Here is a 19,675-nt window from a genome sequence, read left to right as displayed (position 1 = left end):
GTGTCTACTATTTGTGACAAGGGACAAGACATGACAAAAGGTCGACATGAGTTTTCCCCAATTATTTTAATTTGTTTTATTTAACTTTTTCATACTTTACGATACACGTGGACTACAATTGGGAACGGTAACCTGTGCCGAACGCAGCGGTAGCGGAGCAAGGCACCTTGCCCAAAGCTCGCGAGCCATGGTGCACTAATTGGGGTTCCCAGTCACTCCGCGAAGAAAACGACACCAATTTTGTTAAAAAATAAAATAAAAAAAGCATGTCGACCTTTTGTCCTGTCGACCTTGCTCATGTCGACCTAATGCTTGTGTTGACCTATTTTAGGTGTCGACCAATCGTGGTCGGCCTAAACACTGTCGATCTAAGTGTGGTCGACCCTATGAACCACACCTGTTCATAAACAGTCCAAAAGAATATTAATAAAACTTTGTTTTTATATTTGTGCACTACAAAACTACAACGGCTTTCCTCTTCCTCTGTTCATACATCATTCATATAGTTGCCAAAGGCAGCACTACTAGAGTACTGATCAAAATACTGTGAGAAATAAAAGTACTGTACAATAAAGGGTCATTAAGAATACCCAATAATTAAAAGATAATTAATGCAGAGGATGCAGCAAACCGCTTGCCCTATGTTTCGATGATCCAGAGAGACCCTCTAGTTACTCCGTAACCTGTCCATTGTCGTAAAATTCACTGACTTACAGCATTTTGAACCCCAATAAGTAGTGGTGCCCCAACAAAGGATAATCTTTTCTTTTTTTTTCTAGTGTATATAAAATAACTTTTCAGTGAAGACTTCTCAATACTTCTATACATTTTGAATGATTTTAAAATCATTTTCAGCATTGTATAGAAAAAAAAAATATATTCTTGCAAAACAACTTTACCTATTGTAGGAGACGTTGTTAAGAAGTCTGAATGTACAGTTTCCGCTGTTTGTATTCTCTTCCTCATAGTTCCGGAGCCCTCTGAATCCTTCTAACTGTGTGATAATCTTATAACAAAACCACAGTTTGAGGTTGTGGTTTAGGGACAAGGGACACGTATGTCTTCAATGAGGGTGCGATGGAGAAGATCACAGTTTGCACAGCAGGAACTCTATGGTGTCAATTTATCAAGTTGCGGCTTTCAAAAGCCGGGTTTCTCTGCGTATTAAAGCAGGAAATCTAAAATGGCAATGCTATTTATAGCAAAACACAGCATTCAAAGTTACTGTCATGCCTTGCAAACACATTCCCAGTTTCTAGTACCACAAGGTTACAATCCCCTTACTCACTCTGGATACAAATAAGGATCTGTGTCTCTGCTCACCTGAATCAATCCTGGCCTGTCTCCTGGCTGCGCACTCCTCGATCCGAAGCTTGGGGATACCCTCAGTCACCGCCTTGGCCATCCCTCCCAAATCTTCCACCTCATTAATCAGCTGCTCAGCAGAAGGGTGGTAAGGAAGGTCCCAATGTATCAAGGAGAGGAGACAACAGATGTTAGCACATATACAGTAAGAGAACCAGCTAAAGGACAGTGGGGCAGATTTATTAAGCCTGGTGAAGTGATAAAGTGGAAGGTGATAAAGCACCAGCCAATCAGATCCTAACTTCCATGTTACAGGCTGGGTTTGAAAAATGACAGGAGCTGACTGGCTGGTGCGGTATCACCATCCACTTTATCACTTCACCAGGCTTAATAAATCTTCCCCATAACCCAACTGCTCCCTGTGCTACAGAAATGTATAATAAACATAAACACCAACAGCATAAACCTCATTATGTTAAAACAATGCTTCCTACAGCTTTGTCTCAGCCAATGTTATAGAATCATAGAGAGCGAGATATGTGTGAGTGTAGCATGCACATTTGTCAGCTCACACATGTGTCCGTGCGTTACTGCAACCTCTACCAGCCAATCAAACGCCAGATTGCATTACAGCCAGTCATCACAATTTCTGGGATTAAACAAAGTGACTCCCATGTATTGCATCACAACCCATACATAAAACATTGTCCTTCCCAGGTTAGATAGCCCTAGCCCTCCCCCCCAAAAAATCTAAATATTAATAGAATGAGACATCAAGAGACGTAGAGGTCACCTTCAGAGCAGCTTGGTAGACGTCCTCGGTGAGGCACTCCATCATGTAGGATCCGCCCCAGGGGTCCGCCACTTTGGGTATCCCAGACTCCTCTTGGATTATAATCTGGGTGTTCCGGGCTATGCGGGCACTCTTAACAGTGGGCAGCCCTAAAGCTTCGTCAAATGAGTTGGTGTGTAATGACTGCGTGCCTCCAAACACAGCGGCCATGCCTTCAATCACTGTGCGGACCACGTTGTTGTAGGGGTCCTGGGAGGGGACAGCGAATTGTTTGTGATCAGGAAAACAGAAGTTTCATTTTGTTCTTTCATTAAATGTCAAAGTTACCCAAAATCCCCCCCACCCCCATACTATACTCGCCACACCCATGACATAGGAGCCAGCGTTAGATCTCATTTATTCTGTCTGGTTTATGATTAGTGCTCCTTTATAAAACAGAGAACAACGGGCCTCATTCTGCGTTAGGAATAAAGGGGCAGATGTATTAAACCTGGAGAAGTAATAAAGCAGTAACAAGCGTAAGGTGATAACGCACCAGCCAATCATTATGAATTTGAAAAATGACAGTTAGGATCTGATTGGCTGGTGCGTTATCACCTTCCACTTATCACTGCGTTATCACTTCTCCAGGCTTAATACATCTGTCCCAAAGTAAGAAAGAGTAAATAACTGTACACTTGGGTACATCACGCTGCAACGCAAGGGGGGCAAATACATACTGTACAGTACATTGTTTTCGCATGCAGGGTAAATACTGGCTTTCTTCTACATGTAGCCCACAGCTTTATTTTAACACTGCAATTTAGGAGTTTGGACACATTCCTCTCACATCTAAATCTCTCAGGGTCATTCCATGAAATATAGGACACAATACGTGAAAATGTCATTTCACATTACCGCTAACAATTTAGTATATAAATGCTGCTAAAATATCAGATGATGTAGTTAGCGCTGGGGACAGGTTCTATGTTGAATATGATGGAAAGAGTTACCCCAGTGAGATCAAGAACATCAGTTAATCAGGAAGATAATCAGGCCTTCATTGATTAATTCACGTGAGTCTACAGGTTTCTGTCATTTGTATCAGAGCCCTGTGACTGGGGGATAGAAATGTAACGTGAGTCACATCCGTATGTAGCATTAGTCACATGTCCGAATTGATCTTCAGTATAGTTTGGTTAACATTCAGGGCCTAATTCAGATCTGATCGCTGCTGTGCGTTTTCGCAGAGCAGCTGATCAGGTCCGAACTGTGCATGCACCGGCGTATGCCAGACAACTAGAGGCCATCTAAGCCCAGCGATCGTCTGTGCATGATTAACAGGCACAGGCGGTCGCTGACGGGAGGGGGCGGGCCAGTGGCGTTGAGCCACCGTTTTAGGGGCGCGGTCCGGGCAAAGCAGGCGTCCCTGGACCAAGCAGTGGGTGGGCCGCGGTGGCTGGGTGATATCACACGCAGCTACTGCGACCCAGGAAGCAACGATTAGCTCCCTGCCAGCGCGCAGGAGGCGATGCTTTTGTACCTGTGCAGGGGGGTAGGGCCTGACATGCGGGGCGGACTAGCCTTGTGCTGGCCGTCCCCCCCGAATGTCTGAGTAACTAATCGTAGCTGTGCAAACGGAATTTGCCAGAATAACTACTGCTGTAACTAGGTGTGTGAGAAAAGTGCCGCTGCCTAGGGTGCAGGGTCTAGGAGTGATACCTCTGCTGCCCCATGGCACCTACATTCAGCTTGCAGGTGCCTGAAAAGCTCTGGGCCTGCACCATGCAGCCTGTAACACCAGGCACTGCTTCCTGGTTCCAGTGGCCCCACCCTCTCAGTGTGGCACGTCGATTTTCCGCCGTGCTACGGCACTGTACAGTATGCCATATAAATTGTGCACAGACAATCTAATATGCATGTGTTTGCAACTCGCAGATACACAAATACATATATATTTTTTATAGAGTACATATTGCTGAATATTTACTGAAAAACCAATGTGACAATACTCACACACACCCCTGATGTACATGTACTATGGCGTGACCATGCCTGGTGGAGAATAGCCCAGCGTCATACAGCGTGCCCTCACCTGCTCAGTAAGAGACCAGCCGGAGGTCTGGCAATGTGCGCGAAGCAACAGCGACTTCTGGTCCTTGGGCTGGAAATTCTTCTCTATCAGGTGTGCCCACAGCCGCCTGCCGGCTCTCATTTTGGCTATTTCCATGTAAAAATTCATCCCGATTCCCCAAAAGAATGACAACCTAAAGGGGGAGGGAGCAAGAATCTATGAATGATGATTACAGCTTGTATCACATCCCTCCTGAGTCCCCCTCCTCAGGGTTCTGTGTACAATAAATGATGTAAAGCAATGACATCTCAATGGAACAACTGTGAGTTCAAAATAAATAAGGTTTGTAGCAAAATAGTGCTGTCATTAAATAAGATGCACCAGGGTTTATGAATAGTCCTTTCAGTGCCCTCTAGTGTTGCTGAGCAGTATTACAATACACACTGTAATCCACTTGCATTGGAATCAGCCTAATATGCCTCTATGAGTCTAATCGTTATGACTGCACTGACGCGAGTGTGTAGGATTGTACATTACTTCTTGCATAATTTGCATTGTCCGTGACCTAGTCTAGCTGCATATGCTCACCAAGGGTCATATTTAATAAACTGAGTTTTTAGAAGCAGAGAAATTGCCCATAGCAACCAGATTCTACTCATCATATAACTAGCATCTACTAGAAGATAATAGGTAGACTCTGATTGTTTGCTACGGACAACATCTCCAATTCTGAAAACCCCTGATTGTGGATTAGTGCTATCATCACAAGGTCAAATCTGTTTTCCATACATAACATAAAGAGGTAGTGTAATTTGTCAGAGCCGTTATGCATGGATTTTACACACTTCATATGCCACTATACAAGGGATTTGATTCATAGGTGGACACAAGTCATGCAGGCGCAGCGGCTCGGAGAAGTTCTGCAAACGCTTTAGGTGTCGCCTTCTGTAAGGAGGCTTCTCAGATCCGCTGCAAGCGGCCGAAGGTGCAGACCAGCGGACATCTGTACTAACCAGTATTTATTACTTTGGACACAATTATGAAGTTGGAACCAACATATTAAAATATAGAACATGTATATCTTTCTGTCTTCAGCTTGTCTACCACTTTGCTAAATAAAGAGATTAAATACAGTATAAAACATTAACAGTTTTATCAGAATATTTTCTTTACATGGATCAGAACAGAGTATGTTTCATTGCGTTAAAATAGTCTAATACAGGTTATACCACAAGGAGCACCATCCGCATTAAACTTGGACAACGATAAAGTGATACATATGTGTGTGGATTACCTACCCTAGAAGATCCTATGGCAGTGGTTCCCAAATGCAATCCTTAAGGAACCCCAACAGTCCAGAATTGACTCAGGTAGTAACTTAGTCAATTTGATTATACCATCTGTGCATAGGCAGGGATATACCTAACAGCTGGACTGTTAGACCCCTTTGTCTTCAAGGCACCCTATGTACTAAGCGGTGGGCAGAGATAAAGCATCAGCCAATCAGCTCATAACTGCCATGTTACAGGCTGTATTCGAAAAATGACAGGAGCGGATTGGCTGGTACTTCATCTTCGTCCACATTCTCTCTCTCTCTATGTCTCACTGGTCCCACACTCTCCTGCGGGAGACTCTGAGGGTCACCCAGTGGATACTGACATCACCACTGCCCATTTGGTCCCTTGCCAGCTGCGGATTGAAGCAGCTTCCCAACGGCAATTGTTGGAGATCTACTGTGATAGAGGCAAGCCTATGAACAAAGTGGAAGCCAGGTAGAGGTAAAATGCACTCAGAGCTCCAAACACAGGGCCTAATTCAGACATGATCATAGCAGCAAATTTGTTAGCAGTTGGGCAAAACCATGTGCACTGCAGGGGGGCAGATGTAACATTTGCAGAGAGAGTTAGATTTGGGTGGGGTGTGTTCAAACTGAAATATAAATTGCAGTGTAAAAATAAAGCAGCCAGTATTTACCCTGCACAGAAACAAAATAACCCACCCAAATCTAACTCTCTCTGCACATGTTATATCTGCCACACCTGCAGTGCACATGGTTTTGCCCATCTGCTAACAAATTTTCTGCTACGATCAGGTCTGAGTTAGGTCCACAGTGAGGGTTATTCACAATTACCTGAGAGATGTAACATATACAGCAGCATATATTTTCAAGGGTCTGCACACACCATGTGCACAAGTACACACCACTAACACACCGTACAACATGGCAGTCAACAGCAACGCATGCAACGGCATGACCAACAATAGTCACAGATTGACTGAACTCAACGCAACATGAGCGTAATTATAACGAAACTGCAGGTACAGCCCGCACTGGGACGGGCGCCCAGCATCCTCTACGGACTAAGAGAAAAGTATTTACCGGTAGGTATTAAAATTCTATTTTCTCATACGTCCTAGAGGATGCTGGGGATGCTTCAAGAACCATGGGGTTTATACCAAAGCTCTAGAACGGGCGGGAGAGTGCGGATGACTCTGCAGCACCGATTGACCAAACAAGAGGTCCTCCTCAGCTAGGGTATCAAACTTGTAAAACTTCACAAAGGTGTTTGATCCCGACCAAGTAGCAGCTCGGAAAGGTTGTAACGCCGAGACTCCCCGGGCAGCCGCCCAGGATGAGCCCACCTTTCTGGTAGAATGGGCTTTCACCGATTTCAGTAATGGCAATCCTGCCGTAGAATGAGCCTGCTGAATCGTATTACAAATCCAGCGGGCAATAGTCTGCTTAGAAGCAGGAGCCCCAATCTTTTTGGGAGCCCACAGGACAAACAGAGCCTCTGTTTTCCTAATCTGCGCCGTTCTGGAGACATAGATCTTCAAAGCTCTGACCACATATAGAGACTTTGACTTCGCCAAGGCGTCAGTAGCCACTGGCACCACAACTGGCTGGTTAACATGAAATGATGAAACCACTTTTGGCAGAAATTGCTGACGAGGTCTCAACTCCGCACTATCAGCATGGATAATCAAATAGGGGCTTTTGTGAGACAAAGCCGCCAACTCAGACACTCGCCTTGCAGACGCCAAGGCCAACAACATGACCACTTTCCAAGTAAGGAATTTTAACTCAACCTTGCGCAAAGGTTCAAACCAATGTGATTGCAAGAATTGCAACACCACATTAAGGTCCCATGGTGCCACTGGGGGCACAAAGGGAGGTTGGATGTGCAGCACGCCTTTTACGAAGGTCTGAACTTCTGGAAGGGAGGCCAATTCTTTTTGAAAAAAGATCGACAAGGCCGAAATCTGTACTTTAATAGAGCCTAACTTTAGGCCCGCATCCACACCTGCTTGTAGGAAATGGAGCAAACGCCCCAGGTGAAATTCTTCCATAGGAGCCTTCTTGGATTCACACCAAGACACATATTTTCTCCAAATACGGTGGTAATGCTTTGCCATTACTTCTTTTCTAGCCTGAAGAAGTGTAGGAATGACTTCACTGGGAATACCCTTTCGGGCTAGGATTTGGCGTTCAACCGCCACGCCGTCAAACGCAGCCGCGGTAAGTCCTGATACACGCACGGCCCCTGTTGTAACCGGTCCTCCAGAAGAGGAAGAGGCCAGGGATCTTCTATGAGCAACTCCTGAAGATCTGGATACCAGGCCCTTTTTGGCCAATCTGGAACAATGAGGATCGCCCGAACCCCTGTTCTTCTTATAATTTTTATCACCTTTGGAATGAGTAGAATTGGAGGGAACACATAGACCGACTGAAACATCCACGGTGTCACTAGGGCGTCCACCTCTATCGCCTGAGGGTCCCTTGACCTGGAACAATATCTCTGAAGTTTCTTGTTGAGGCGGGACGCCATCATGTCCACTTGAGGAACTCCCCAACGACTTGTCACTTCTGCAAAGACCTCTTGATGAAGACCCCACCCTCCTGGATGGAGATCGTGTCTGCTGAGGAAGTCTTCTTCCCAGTTGTACACTCCTGGAATGAAGACCGCTGCCAGAGCACAGGCATGTCTTTCCGCCCAGCGAAGAATCTTTGTGGCCTCGGCCATCGCCGCTCTGCTCTTTGTTCCGCCTTGGCTGTTTATGTACGCCACTGCTGTGACGTTGTCTGACTGAATCAAGACCGGCAGACCTCGAAGATGATGTTCTGCTTGCAGTATGCCGTTGTGGATGGCTCTTAATTCCAGAGTGTTTATCTGTAGACAAGCTTCCTGGCTTGACCACTTTCCCTGAAAGTTTCTTCCCTGTGTGACTGCTCCCCAGCCTCGGAGGCTTGCATCCGTGGTCACCAGGATCCAATCCTGAATCCCAAACTTGCGTCCCTCCAGAAGGTGAGAACTGTGCAGCTACCACAGAAAGGAAATTCTGGTCCTGGGAGATAGAATTATTTTCCGGTGCATGTCCAGGTGAGACCCGGACCACTGGTCCAGCAGGTTCCATTGAAACACCCTGGCATGGAACCTGCCATACGGAATGGCCTTGTAGGCCGCCACCATCTTCCCCAGCAACCGAGTGCAGTGAAGAACTGACACCTTTGCCGGTTTCAGAATCTGTTTTACCATGTTCTGTATTTCCAGAGCTTTTTCCACTGGAAGAAAAACTCTCTGCAATTCTGTATACAGAATCATACCCAGGAACGACAGCCGTGTCGTTGGATCCAACTGTGATTTTGGCAAATTTAGGAGCCAACCGTGTTGTTGCAGAATAGTCAGTGAAAGAGCAACATTCTTCAACAATTGCTCCTTGGACCTCGCCTTTATGAGGAGATCATCCAAGTACGGGATAATTGTGATTCCCTGCTTGCGCAGGAGCACCATCATTTCCGCCATTACTTTGGTGAAAATCCTCGGAGCCGTGGACAGACCAAACGGCAACGTCTGAAATTGGTAATGACAATCCTCCACAGCAAATCTCAGGTAAGCCTGATGTGGAGGATATATGGGGACATGTAAGTAGGCATCTTTTATGTCGACCGACACCATAAAATCCCCCTCCTCCAGACTGGAGATCACTGCTCGTAGAGACTCCATCTTGAACTTGAATTTTTTCAGAAAGAAATTGAGGGATTTTAGGTTTAGAATCGGTCTGACTGAGCCATCCGGCTTCGGGACCACGAACAGGCTCGAATAAAAACCTTCCCCCGTTGAGACGGGGGTACCGTGACAATCACTTGATTTTGACACAACTTTAGTATCGCAGCGCTTACTATCTCCCTTTCTGGAAGAGAAGCTGCCAAGGCCGATTTGAAAAATCGGTGAGGGGGCACGTCTTGAAACTCTAACTTGTACCCTTGGGTTACTATGTCTACTATCCAAGGATCCAGGCCCGAGTGCACCCAGACCTGACTGAAGAGTTTGAGATGTGCCCCCACTGGAGAGGACTCCCGCAGAGGAGCACCAGCGTCATGCGGTGGATTTGGTAGAAGCCGGAGAGGACTTCTGCTCCTGGGAACTTGCCACAGCCTGTGACCTTTTTCCCCGTCCTCTCCCCCTCGCAGCAAGGAAGGAGGACCCACGTCCTTTTTTTTATTTATTGGGCCGAAAGGACTGCATCTGATAGTGAGGCGATTTCTTCTGCTGTGCAGGGACAGTATCCGTTCACATGGGTCGACCATGTTATGGTCGACAGTCATTAGGTCGACCACTATTGGTCGACATTGACATGGTCGACATGGACACATGGTCGACACATAAAAAATGGTCGACACATGAAAGGTCGACACATGAAAAGGTCGACATTAGTTTTTTAACTTTTTTTCCTTTTGGGGAACTTTTCCATACTTTACGATCCACGTGGACTACGATTGGAACGGTAATCTGTGCCGAGCGAAGCGGTAGCGGAGCGAAGGCACCATGCCCGAAGCATGGCGAGCGAAGTGAGCCATGCGAGGGGAGGTGGTGCACTAATTGGGGTTCCCAGTCACTTTACGCAAAAAATGACAAAAAAAGGTAAAAAAACTCATGTCGACCTTTTCATGTGTCGACCTTTCATGTGTCGACCATTTTCATGTGTTGACCATGTGTCCATGTCGACCATGTCAATGTCGACCAATAGTGGTCGACCTAATGACTGTCGACCATAACATGGTCGACCATTTATACCGGAACCGCAGGGACATAAGGTAAAAATGGGGATTTTTGTTTACTTACCGTAAAATCTCTCTCTCTGAGTCCATCTGGGGGACGCTGCGCCGTTACTTGTGGGTTAGAGGTGTGTGGTAGTGGAGATTGGCACAGAACTATCAAAAGCTGACTCCTCCCCCCTCTAACCCCTCCCATCTCCTTCCTGCTCAGCCCTGTTCAGTTAACGTTTAGCCAAGCCAAAGGAGATAGACAAGAATAAAAAATTAACCATTTAAACCAGACAAACTATGGGAGGGATCGCAGCGTCCCCCAGATGGACTCAGAGAAAGAGATTTTACGGTAAGTAAACAAAAATCCCCATTTCTCTGTCCTCCATCTGGGGGACGCTGCGCCGTTACTTGTGGGATTTCCCAAAGCAAGCTAATGAGAGGAGGGAGACGTTGACGGCATAGCCGTCTGTAAAATACGACGCCCAACAGAGGCAGTCTCCAAACTAAAAGTATGAAACCGGTAAAACTTTGTGAACGTATGGACTGACGACCAGGTCGCCGCCCTGCATAGTTGCTCAACAGATGCACCACCGCGAACAGCCCAAGACGCTCCAACTGCTCTAGTCGAATGAGCCCTAATTGAGTCAGGAACCGAAACGTTTGAGGACACGTAAGCCTGTCTGATGGCCGAAGTTACCCAACGGGCCACAGTGTTCTTAGAGGCAGGCCAACCTCGTTTGGGAGCATCAATCAATACCAGCAAGGAATCCGTACGACGGAAAGACTCCGTGCGAGACAAATAAATACGTAAGGCCCGAACAACATCCAAGAGAGCCAAATGGGAATCCTCCCCCTGAGAAGATGACGGATTAAAAGCTGGAAGAACGATGTCCTGATTTAAATGGAATGCTGAAACAACCTTTGGAAGAAATGAAGGTTTTGTCCGCAGCACCACCCGATTTTCATGAAACACTAACAAGGGTGGCCTGCAAGAAAGAGCCGCCAACTCAGACACTCGTCTAGCTGAGGCAATCGCCAAAAGAAAAACAACTTTTTGTGTTAGATAACGTAGTTCCACAGATTCTAGAGGTTCAAATGGAGACTTTTGAAGAGCCTTAAGTACCAAGTTTAAATCCCAGGGAGGAATCGGAGGAACAAAAGGTGGTTGAATTCGAAGTACCCACTGCAGGAATGTTTGAACCTCTGGAATGATTGCTAATTTCTTTTGAAAAAGGACCGACAAGGCCGAAACCTGACCCTTCAGGGAAGAAAGTTTTAAACCTTTGTCAAGACCCTCCTGGAGAAAGGAGAGCAGGCGAGGAAGTCTAAACAAATGCGGAGTCAAGTTCCTTTTCTCGCACCAAGCAATGTAAATACGCCATACTCTATGGTAAATGCCAGAAGTCACCGGCTTTCTAGCCCGAATCATTGTCTGAACAACCGCACAAGAAAGGCCCTTTGCCTTCAGAATGTTGGATTCAAGAACCAAGCCGTCAAAGCCAGCCGATTTAAATCTGGGTGGCGACAAGGTCCTTGAAGAAGAAGATCTGGTCGCAGAGGGAGGCGCAAGGGATCTCCGACGACCATGCTGCTTAGAAGAGTGTACCACTGTCGGCGCGGCCAATCCGGAGCCACCAGAATTACTGCAAGGCCTTCTCGCCGAATGCGTTGGAGTAGACGTGGGAGCAGTGGAATTGGTGGGAACACGTAACCCAGCTGAAATTGCCACGGAGCTGTTAGTGCATCGATCAGAAATGCTTGAGGATCCTGAGTTCTTGATCCGTAAACCGGAAGTTTTTTGTTGAGGCGTGACGCCATCAGGTCTATGTCTGGCATTCCCCAGCGATCCACTAGAGAAAGAAACACTTCCTGGTGAAGTTCCCATTCTCCCGGATGAATCGTGTGACGACTCAAAAAATCTGCTTCCCAGTTTTCGACTCCCGGAATGTGAATTGCTGAAATCACGGGAATCCAATGCTCCGCCCACGTGAGAATCTGAGCAACCTCTCTCATTGCGGACCAGCTGCGAGTTCCTCCCTGTTTGTTGATGTAAGCCACTGCCGTGGCATTGTCGGATTGCACCCGAACTGGATGGCCCTGCACCATGGTCTGAATCCGAATGAGAGCATACCGGATCGCTCTCAATTCCAGAATGTTGATTTGTAGTTTTGACTCTTGATTGCTCCAGCGCCCCTGTAAATGATGAGTCTGGAACACTGCTCCCCAACCGCTGAGGCTTGCGTCCGTGGTTACCATCATCCAAGACCAGACCGTGAACGGCGCACCCTTCCTCAGATTGTGACTGTGAAGCCACCAGTAGAGCGACTGACGAGTTCTTATCGACAAGCGTATCAACTGCCGTTCGAGACGTGAATCCGTCCGAGTCCAACAGTGGAGAATCTGAGCTTGAAGAGGTCGGGCGTGGAATCTGGCGTATGGAAATGCCTCGAATGAGGATACCATCTTGCCCAGTACCTGCATGCATCTGAGGACTGATACTGCCGGCAATTTTAACAGGGTTCTGATTCTGGCTTGTAAGTCCTGAATCTTGTCTGTAGGAAGAAACACCTTCTGGCTGTTGGTGTCGAATAGAAGACCCAGAAAAACCATTTTCTGTGACGGGAGTAAAGACGACTTTGGAAAATTGATTATCCACCCGAACGACTGTAGAGTCTCTATCGTTAGACGCAGGTTCTGATTGAGAATCTCCGGTGACGGGGCCTTGATCAACAGGTCGTCCAAGTATGGGGTGATGTTGACCCCTTTGCAACGGAGAACTGCGACAACATGACCCAGGACCTTCGTAAACACCCGGGGAGCCGTGGAGAGACCAAAGGGAAGGGCCCGAAACTGAAAATGCCACGGACCTACTGCAAATCTCAGAAGGGATTGATGTCCTGTCCAAATTGGAACATGTAGGTATGCGTCCTTTATGTCTATTGAAGCCAAATATTCCCCTGGCTCCATGGCTGCGATAATGGAGCGAATGGATTCCATCCTGAATTTTTGGGATGAAAGGTACGGATTGAGAGCTTTTAGATTTAGAATGGGTCGAAACGAACCGTCCGGTTTGTCTACGAGAAAAAGACCCGAGTAAAAGCCCCGACCTCTCTGAGGAGCTGGGACCGGAAGGATTACTCCATTTTGTAATAATGTTGCTGTTGCCTGAAGGAGAGCTTGACGTCTGGAGGGGTCGTCTGGGAGAGGTGTGACAAATAGTCGGGCTGGGACTGCCTCTTCGAAATCCAACATATATCCTCTGGAAATGACCCCTATTATCCACCGATCTGGTTTCGATAGGAGCCACACTTCCCTGAAGCGAAGTAAACGAGCCCCAACCTGTATTGATCCCTCCAGAGGGCCCGAAGCGTCATGCCTCAGGCTTGTCGGCAGGCTTACTGGCCGGTCTGCGAGTAGCCTGAGCTCCTCTACCTCTGAATGATCCCCTCCGTGGAAATCTGGAGAAGGGTCGAAAGGACTGGAAGTTACCTCTGCCCTGCGTACGAAAGGACCGAAATCTTGTAGGCTTTGGTTTGTTAGGAGCAGACGGAAGGAAAGGGCTCTTTCCTCCCGTAGTATCTGAAATTATCTTCTTTAACTCTGATCCAAAGAGAAATTCGCCTTCAAAAGGAACTGCCGTCAAGGTCTGCTTTGAGTCCGAATCAGCATTCCAAACCCTAAGCCAAAGAGATCGTCTTGCGGATACTGTTAAGGCAGAAACACGGGACTGTAGCGCCACCGAATCCAATAAGGCTTCACCCACGTAAGTAAGGGCCTCAGAAATCTGATCTGCTAATTGAATGGCCTCCGACGGATCGTCTGACTGCATCCCAGATACAACCTGTGCAAGCCACTCATCAACGGCTTTAAGCACCCAGGCACTCGCCAGAACTGGACGGAGAGAGACACCTGATAAGGAAAACATAGATTTTAGTAATGCTTCTATCTTCCTATCGGTAGAGTCTTTTAAAGTCACAGACTGTACTGACGGAATAACCGTAGCTTTTGCTAAATGCGAAATAGGGGCGTCTACCTTTGGGGCAGTTTCCCAAAATTTTGTATCCTCCTCTGTAAAAGGATATAGAAATTTTAACTTTTTAGGCGCCTGGAAACGGGAATCCGGTTTTAGCCAGGGTTCTTTTAAAATATCCGCAAAGTGCGAGTAAGAAGGGAAGGCAGTAACCTGTCTCTTCTGTCGTTTGAAGAAAGAGGAAGAAGTCTCGGCTACTGCCTCATCCTGAATATTAAGGGTCTGACGAATGGCTTCTATTAGCAGCCTCACACCTGAACTAGTAGATAAATCCTCATCTTCCCAAGCCGAATTTTCGTCCCCTTCAGGATCTACCTCCCCTTCTTCCAATGGAGATGTCAGAGTATCTAACTCCTCTCCCGGAAATGCAATAGCGGGCAACGGCTGTGTTCGCTTAGAAGCCGCCGAACTACTGGCCGAATTTACAAATTTATTTACAGACTGAGTCAAATCAGTGAGACATTTTCCCATATTCTGGGCCCACAGCGGTTCCACCTGAGTCTGGGTCAAAGCTGCTTCCGACCTTGACTGACGCAAATCTGAAATTGCATCCACCATGGCCTTGACCCAAGGGGGCATTGACTGATCTGTGGATCTGGCCTGCTGATCTGCCGCTGGTGCACCCGAGCATGATGTACAGAGGGTCCCTGCATCAGCACTCCCCTTAGCCAGCTTTGTGCCACATTGTGAACATGAGAAATAAACCACTGAGGTTGTTTTTCCCTTTGTAGGTTTCTCTGGCTTGCTGGTCATCCTTTACTCTGGTGTACTATGTCCCCCAAGTTTGTTAACAAATATCTCTGAGGTTCAAATCCACTAGAATGTGCTTATGTTAATATGCTGCTTTAGCCCACCGGACTAGAGGAGACACTGTGATCCCCCCCCCCTTTTATACTTGCGGTTTTATGTAATCCCCCTCCGTAGCACAGCGTCCCCCTGTCTGCAGGCAGAGAAGATGGCGCCGTGACCAGCAGCGCGCGCGCGGGCAGAGCTGAGCGGGAAGACGGCTCTGCCCGCCTGACGTCACTCCTCTCACTCTCCGTCAAAACCGGAAGTTCGGCTCCCGTGCGCCGCTACACAGAGCGGTTGTCACGGCAGCAGCAGTAACGGTCCAGGGAGTGAATAACACCCTCCCGGACCTAAACACAGTCCTCCACCTCCCATTTCACCCCAGATCAGCCTCCGTGCTGTCTGTGGATGGTCGCGCGCTCCGGGGGGGGGGGGGGGGGGGCGGATTGTGTATGTCCCCAATAAATTCCATTAGCAATAGGAAAATAGGGACAGCCCAATACTGTCAATGACAGATTGTGGCTGTCCTGTACCTGATGCTGCTTTCTTCTCTCTCTCTGAAGGCCCCAGTGACCAAGGTATAGTGGCCTCCATGCAGCAGTCTGGAATGGGATACTAACCCCTTCCACTGTTATACCTGTCACCTGTAAACAGGGACTAGGTATTTGTGAAAGAAGAAATAAAAAATCTAAAGAGAAATAAAAACTGTGTCTGTACTCCACAGGCACAAAACTAAAACTGAACAGGGCTGAGCAGGAAGGAGATGGGAGGGGTTAGAGGGGGGAGGAGTCAGCTTTTGATAGTTCTGTGCCAATCTCCACTACCACACACCTCTAACCCACAAGTAACGGCGCAGCGTCCCCCAGATGGAGGACAGAGAAATGAAGACTTACCCGCGGTAGCCGTAGACACCAGGTCAGTGAGGCCGTCGCCAAACAAGACCCTACCGTTAAACGGAAGAGACTCCATCGCCTTCTTAGAGTCAGCATCAGCATTCCATTGATGTATCCACACCGCTCTCCTTGCTGAGACCGCCATGGCATTGGCCCTTGAACCCAAAAGGCCAATATCCCTTACAGCTTCTTTTAAATATGCTGCAGCGTCCCTGAAGTGACCCAGAGTCAAAAGCACACTATCCCTGTCTAGGGAATCTACCTCAGATGACAAGTTATCTGCCCACCTTTCAATAGCGCTACTCACCCATGCCGCAGCAACGGCAGGCCTGAGTAGCGACCCTGTAGTGACATAAATGGATTTTTGTTTATTTTCCTGCTTACGATCTGCAGGATCCTTCAGGGCTGCCGTGTCAGGGGACGGAAGCGCCACCTTTTTGGATAGACGCGATAAAGCTTTGTCTACCGTGGGGATTGACTCCCACCTTTCCCTGTCCCCAGAGGGGAACGGATATGCCACTGGAATTCTTTTGGGAACCTGTATCTTCTTGTCAGGATTTTCCCAAGCCTTTTCAAAAAGAGCGTTCAGTTCATGAAAGGGAGGAAACGTTACCTCAGGTTTCTTTCCTTTAAACATACAGACCCTAGCATCAGGAACAGCAGGGTCCTCAGTGATATGTAATACGTCTTTTATTGCCACAATCATGTACTGAATACTCTTAGCCAGTTTTGGATGTAATCTGGCATCACTATAGTCGACACTGGAATCAGAGTCCGTGTCGGTATCTGTATCTACTATCTGGGCAAATGCACGTTTCTGTGACTCCGAAGGGGTCTGGGTTTGTGACAAAGCATCTTCCATGGATTTCCTCCATGTCTGGTTCTTAGACTCAGATTTATCAAATCTCTTAGTCAACTTAGTCACGTTTGCGTTTAAAACACTCAACATATTCACCCAATCATCCGTCGGCGGTGCCGACACGGTCACTCTCACAGTATTTTCTGTCCCCACTCCAGCCTCCTCCTGGGAAGAGCATTCAGCCTCAGATATGTCGACACACACGTACAGACACCCACAACCACACTGGGGCTATGGGAGACAGACCCACAATAAAGCCTGCAAGAGGGACACAGAGTGAGTTCTGCCAGCTCACACTCAGCGCCTATCCCGGTACGGAGGCCAGGAAAATGACTGCACAGACCTGTTAGTGCTTTATATATAAACAAATCAGCACCAAATTATTTGTGTCCCCCCCCCCTTTTTTTCACCCTGTTACTTGTACAGCAGTGCGGAGGACAGGGCAAGCGTCTCTGCAGCTTCTGAGGAGAGAAAATGGCGCTGGCCAGAGCTGAGTGGTCAAAGCCCCGCCCACTACATGGCGCGCTTCAGTCCCGCTTAAATCTATGTTTATACTGGCGGGGGTCCCTTAACTAGTGCCCGGGGCACTGTTATAACACATGCCAGTCTGAATTTGAGGTCTCCTGCTGCCCAGGGCGCTCCCCCTGCGCCCTGCACCCTGCCGTGCTGTGGTATGTGTGGGAGCATGACGCGCAGCGCAGCCGCTGCGCGGTACCTCTTCTGCCGTCACTTAAGTCTTCAGATCTTCTCATATTAACCCTGCTTCTATCTTCCGGCTCTGTGAGGGGGTTGACGGCGCAGCTCCGGGAACAAGCAGCTAGGCGTACCGTAGTGATCGAACCCTCTGGAGCTAATGGTGTCCAGTAGCCTAAGAAGCAGAGCCCTTGAACTCCTAAGAAGTAGGTCTGCTTCTCTCCCCTCACTCCCACGATGCAGGGGGCCTGTAGCCAGCAGGTCTCCCGGAAAATAACAAACCTAAATAAAGTCTTTTTCTGAGAAACTCTGGAGAGCTCCTCAGTGTGCATCCAGTCTCACTGGGCACAGAATCTAACTGGAGTCTGGAAAAGGGGCATAGAGGAAGGAGCCAGTTCACACCCATTCAAAGTCTTATAGTGTGCCCATGTCTCCTGCAGATCCCGTCTATACCCCCCATGGTTCTTGAAGCATCCCCAGCATCCTCTAGGACGTATGAGAAAAATTCTAAAATACATTTCCAAGGACACATCGTGTCGTGTCAGCTGCATGTAATATACAAAACAGCAGTGCAATGTCCTTATGATGACCAGTGGTACGCAATGCCCCTAACATAGTATTACACACACTCTAAGGTCCCCTATGAAACTCTACCATGTGTTATGAATAAAAGCTTTAATCAAGGAATAAACATCTCTGTACATAGATGAAATGGTATGCTCTTCCTCAACCAGTGATCTACTCAATTCCTTACCTGAACCCTCTGGCACTTTCTCTTCATTTGATCCCACTAATGAAGATGAAGTATCAACACTCTTCTCATCCTGCTACTCTACTACCTCTCCCCTTGATCCTTTACCCTCACAAATAAGTAAAGCTCTGTCTCTGGTGCTCATCCCAACCTTAACTAACATCTGTAATCTCTATTTCTCTACTGGTATCTATCCTTCACTGTTCAAGCATGCAGTGATTACTCCCATTCTGAAAAAACTAAATTCTGACCCTAACACTCTCTCAAACTACCGTCCCATCTCTCAGCTCCCATGTCTCTCCAAGCTACTTGAGAAACTTGCCCACACTCGCCTCACACACTTTCTTAACTCGTATAACTTATTGGACCCATAACAATCAGGCTTTCCTTCCCAACACTCCACAGAGACAGCACTGACTAAAGTAGTAAATGACCTGGTCACTGTGAAGTCTAAAGGCCATTACTCACTACTTATTCTTCTAGATCTCTCTGCTGCTTTTGACACTGTTGACCACTCTCTCCTCATACAAACACTACAATCCCTAGGTCTTCAGGACACAGCCCTCTCTTGGTTCATATCCTACCTATCTAATCGCTCTTTGTCCGTTTCTCTGAATCCACCTCCTCTTCGCTACCTCTTTCAGTTGGAGTATCGCAAGGCTCAGTCTTAGGTCCTCTGCTTTTCTCAATCTATACCTCATCTCTTGGCAAACTAATCAGCTCTTCTGGATTTCAGTATCATCTGTACGCAGATGATACTCAAATCTACCTATCCTTCCCAGATTTGTCTCTATCTGTACTGGACCGTGTCACTGAATGCCTCTCTGCCATTTCATCTTGGATGTCATCTCGCCACCTCAAACTTAATATTTTCAAAACAGAGTTAATTATATTTCCACCGGCCAATAGCAGTTACCAACCTGACATTTCTATCACTGTTGAGAACTCTACAATCAGCCCTACACCACAAGATCGCTGCCTAGGTGTCATACTTGACTCAGAACTGTCCTTTGCTCCCCACATTCAATCTGTCTCAAAATAATGTTACATGCATCTAAGAAACATATCCAAAATAAGATCATTTCTTACACAAGACACTGCTAAATCTCTAATCCATGCTCTCATTATCTCCCGCATTGATTATTGTAATAATCTTCTTACTGGTCTTACTAAGAAGAGACTCTCACCATTACAATCCATTCTGAATGCAGCTGCGAGGCTAATATTCCTCGTTAGACGTTCATCGTCTGCAGACCCACTTTGTCAGTCCCTCCATTGGCTACCTGTATTCTACCGTATTCAATATAAAACACTGTTACTTACACTCAAGGCTATTAATCATACTACACCAACATACACCTCTTCACTTATCTCAAAATATCTCCCAACCCGGCCCCTTCGCTCTTCACAAGATCTACGTCTTGTCCACACTCATTACTTGCTCCCATGCACGATTGCAG

At 47.2% G+C, this 19,675-nt stretch overlaps 1 protein-coding gene across 3 annotated transcripts in view; it reads right to left on the bottom strand.

The window, feature by feature from the left end:
* MMUT (methylmalonyl-CoA mutase) overlaps positions 1–19,675 on the bottom strand; it is a 136,268-nt gene that overhangs the window by 102,155 nt on the left and 14,438 nt on the right. For all 3 annotated transcript variants that reach the window (XM_063915205.1, XM_063915204.1, XM_063915203.1), the window contains exons 5-7: positions 4,173–4,344; positions 2,099–2,347; positions 1,324–1,435 (exon numbers count right to left, since the gene is read on the bottom strand). In XM_063915205.1, coding sequence (XP_063771275.1) covers positions 1,324–1,435; positions 2,099–2,347; positions 4,173–4,344 — 533 coding nt within the window. The remainder of the gene's footprint in view (positions 1–1,323; positions 1,436–2,098; positions 2,348–4,172; positions 4,345–19,675) is intronic.

The sequence above is a fragment of the Pseudophryne corroboree genome, chromosome 4, assembly GCF_028390025.1.
Source record: "Pseudophryne corroboree isolate aPseCor3 chromosome 4, aPseCor3.hap2, whole genome shotgun sequence".
Lineage (NCBI taxonomy): Eukaryota > Metazoa > Chordata > Amphibia > Anura > Myobatrachidae > Pseudophryne > Pseudophryne corroboree.
This window is presented reverse-complemented; position numbering and strand designations above follow the sequence as displayed.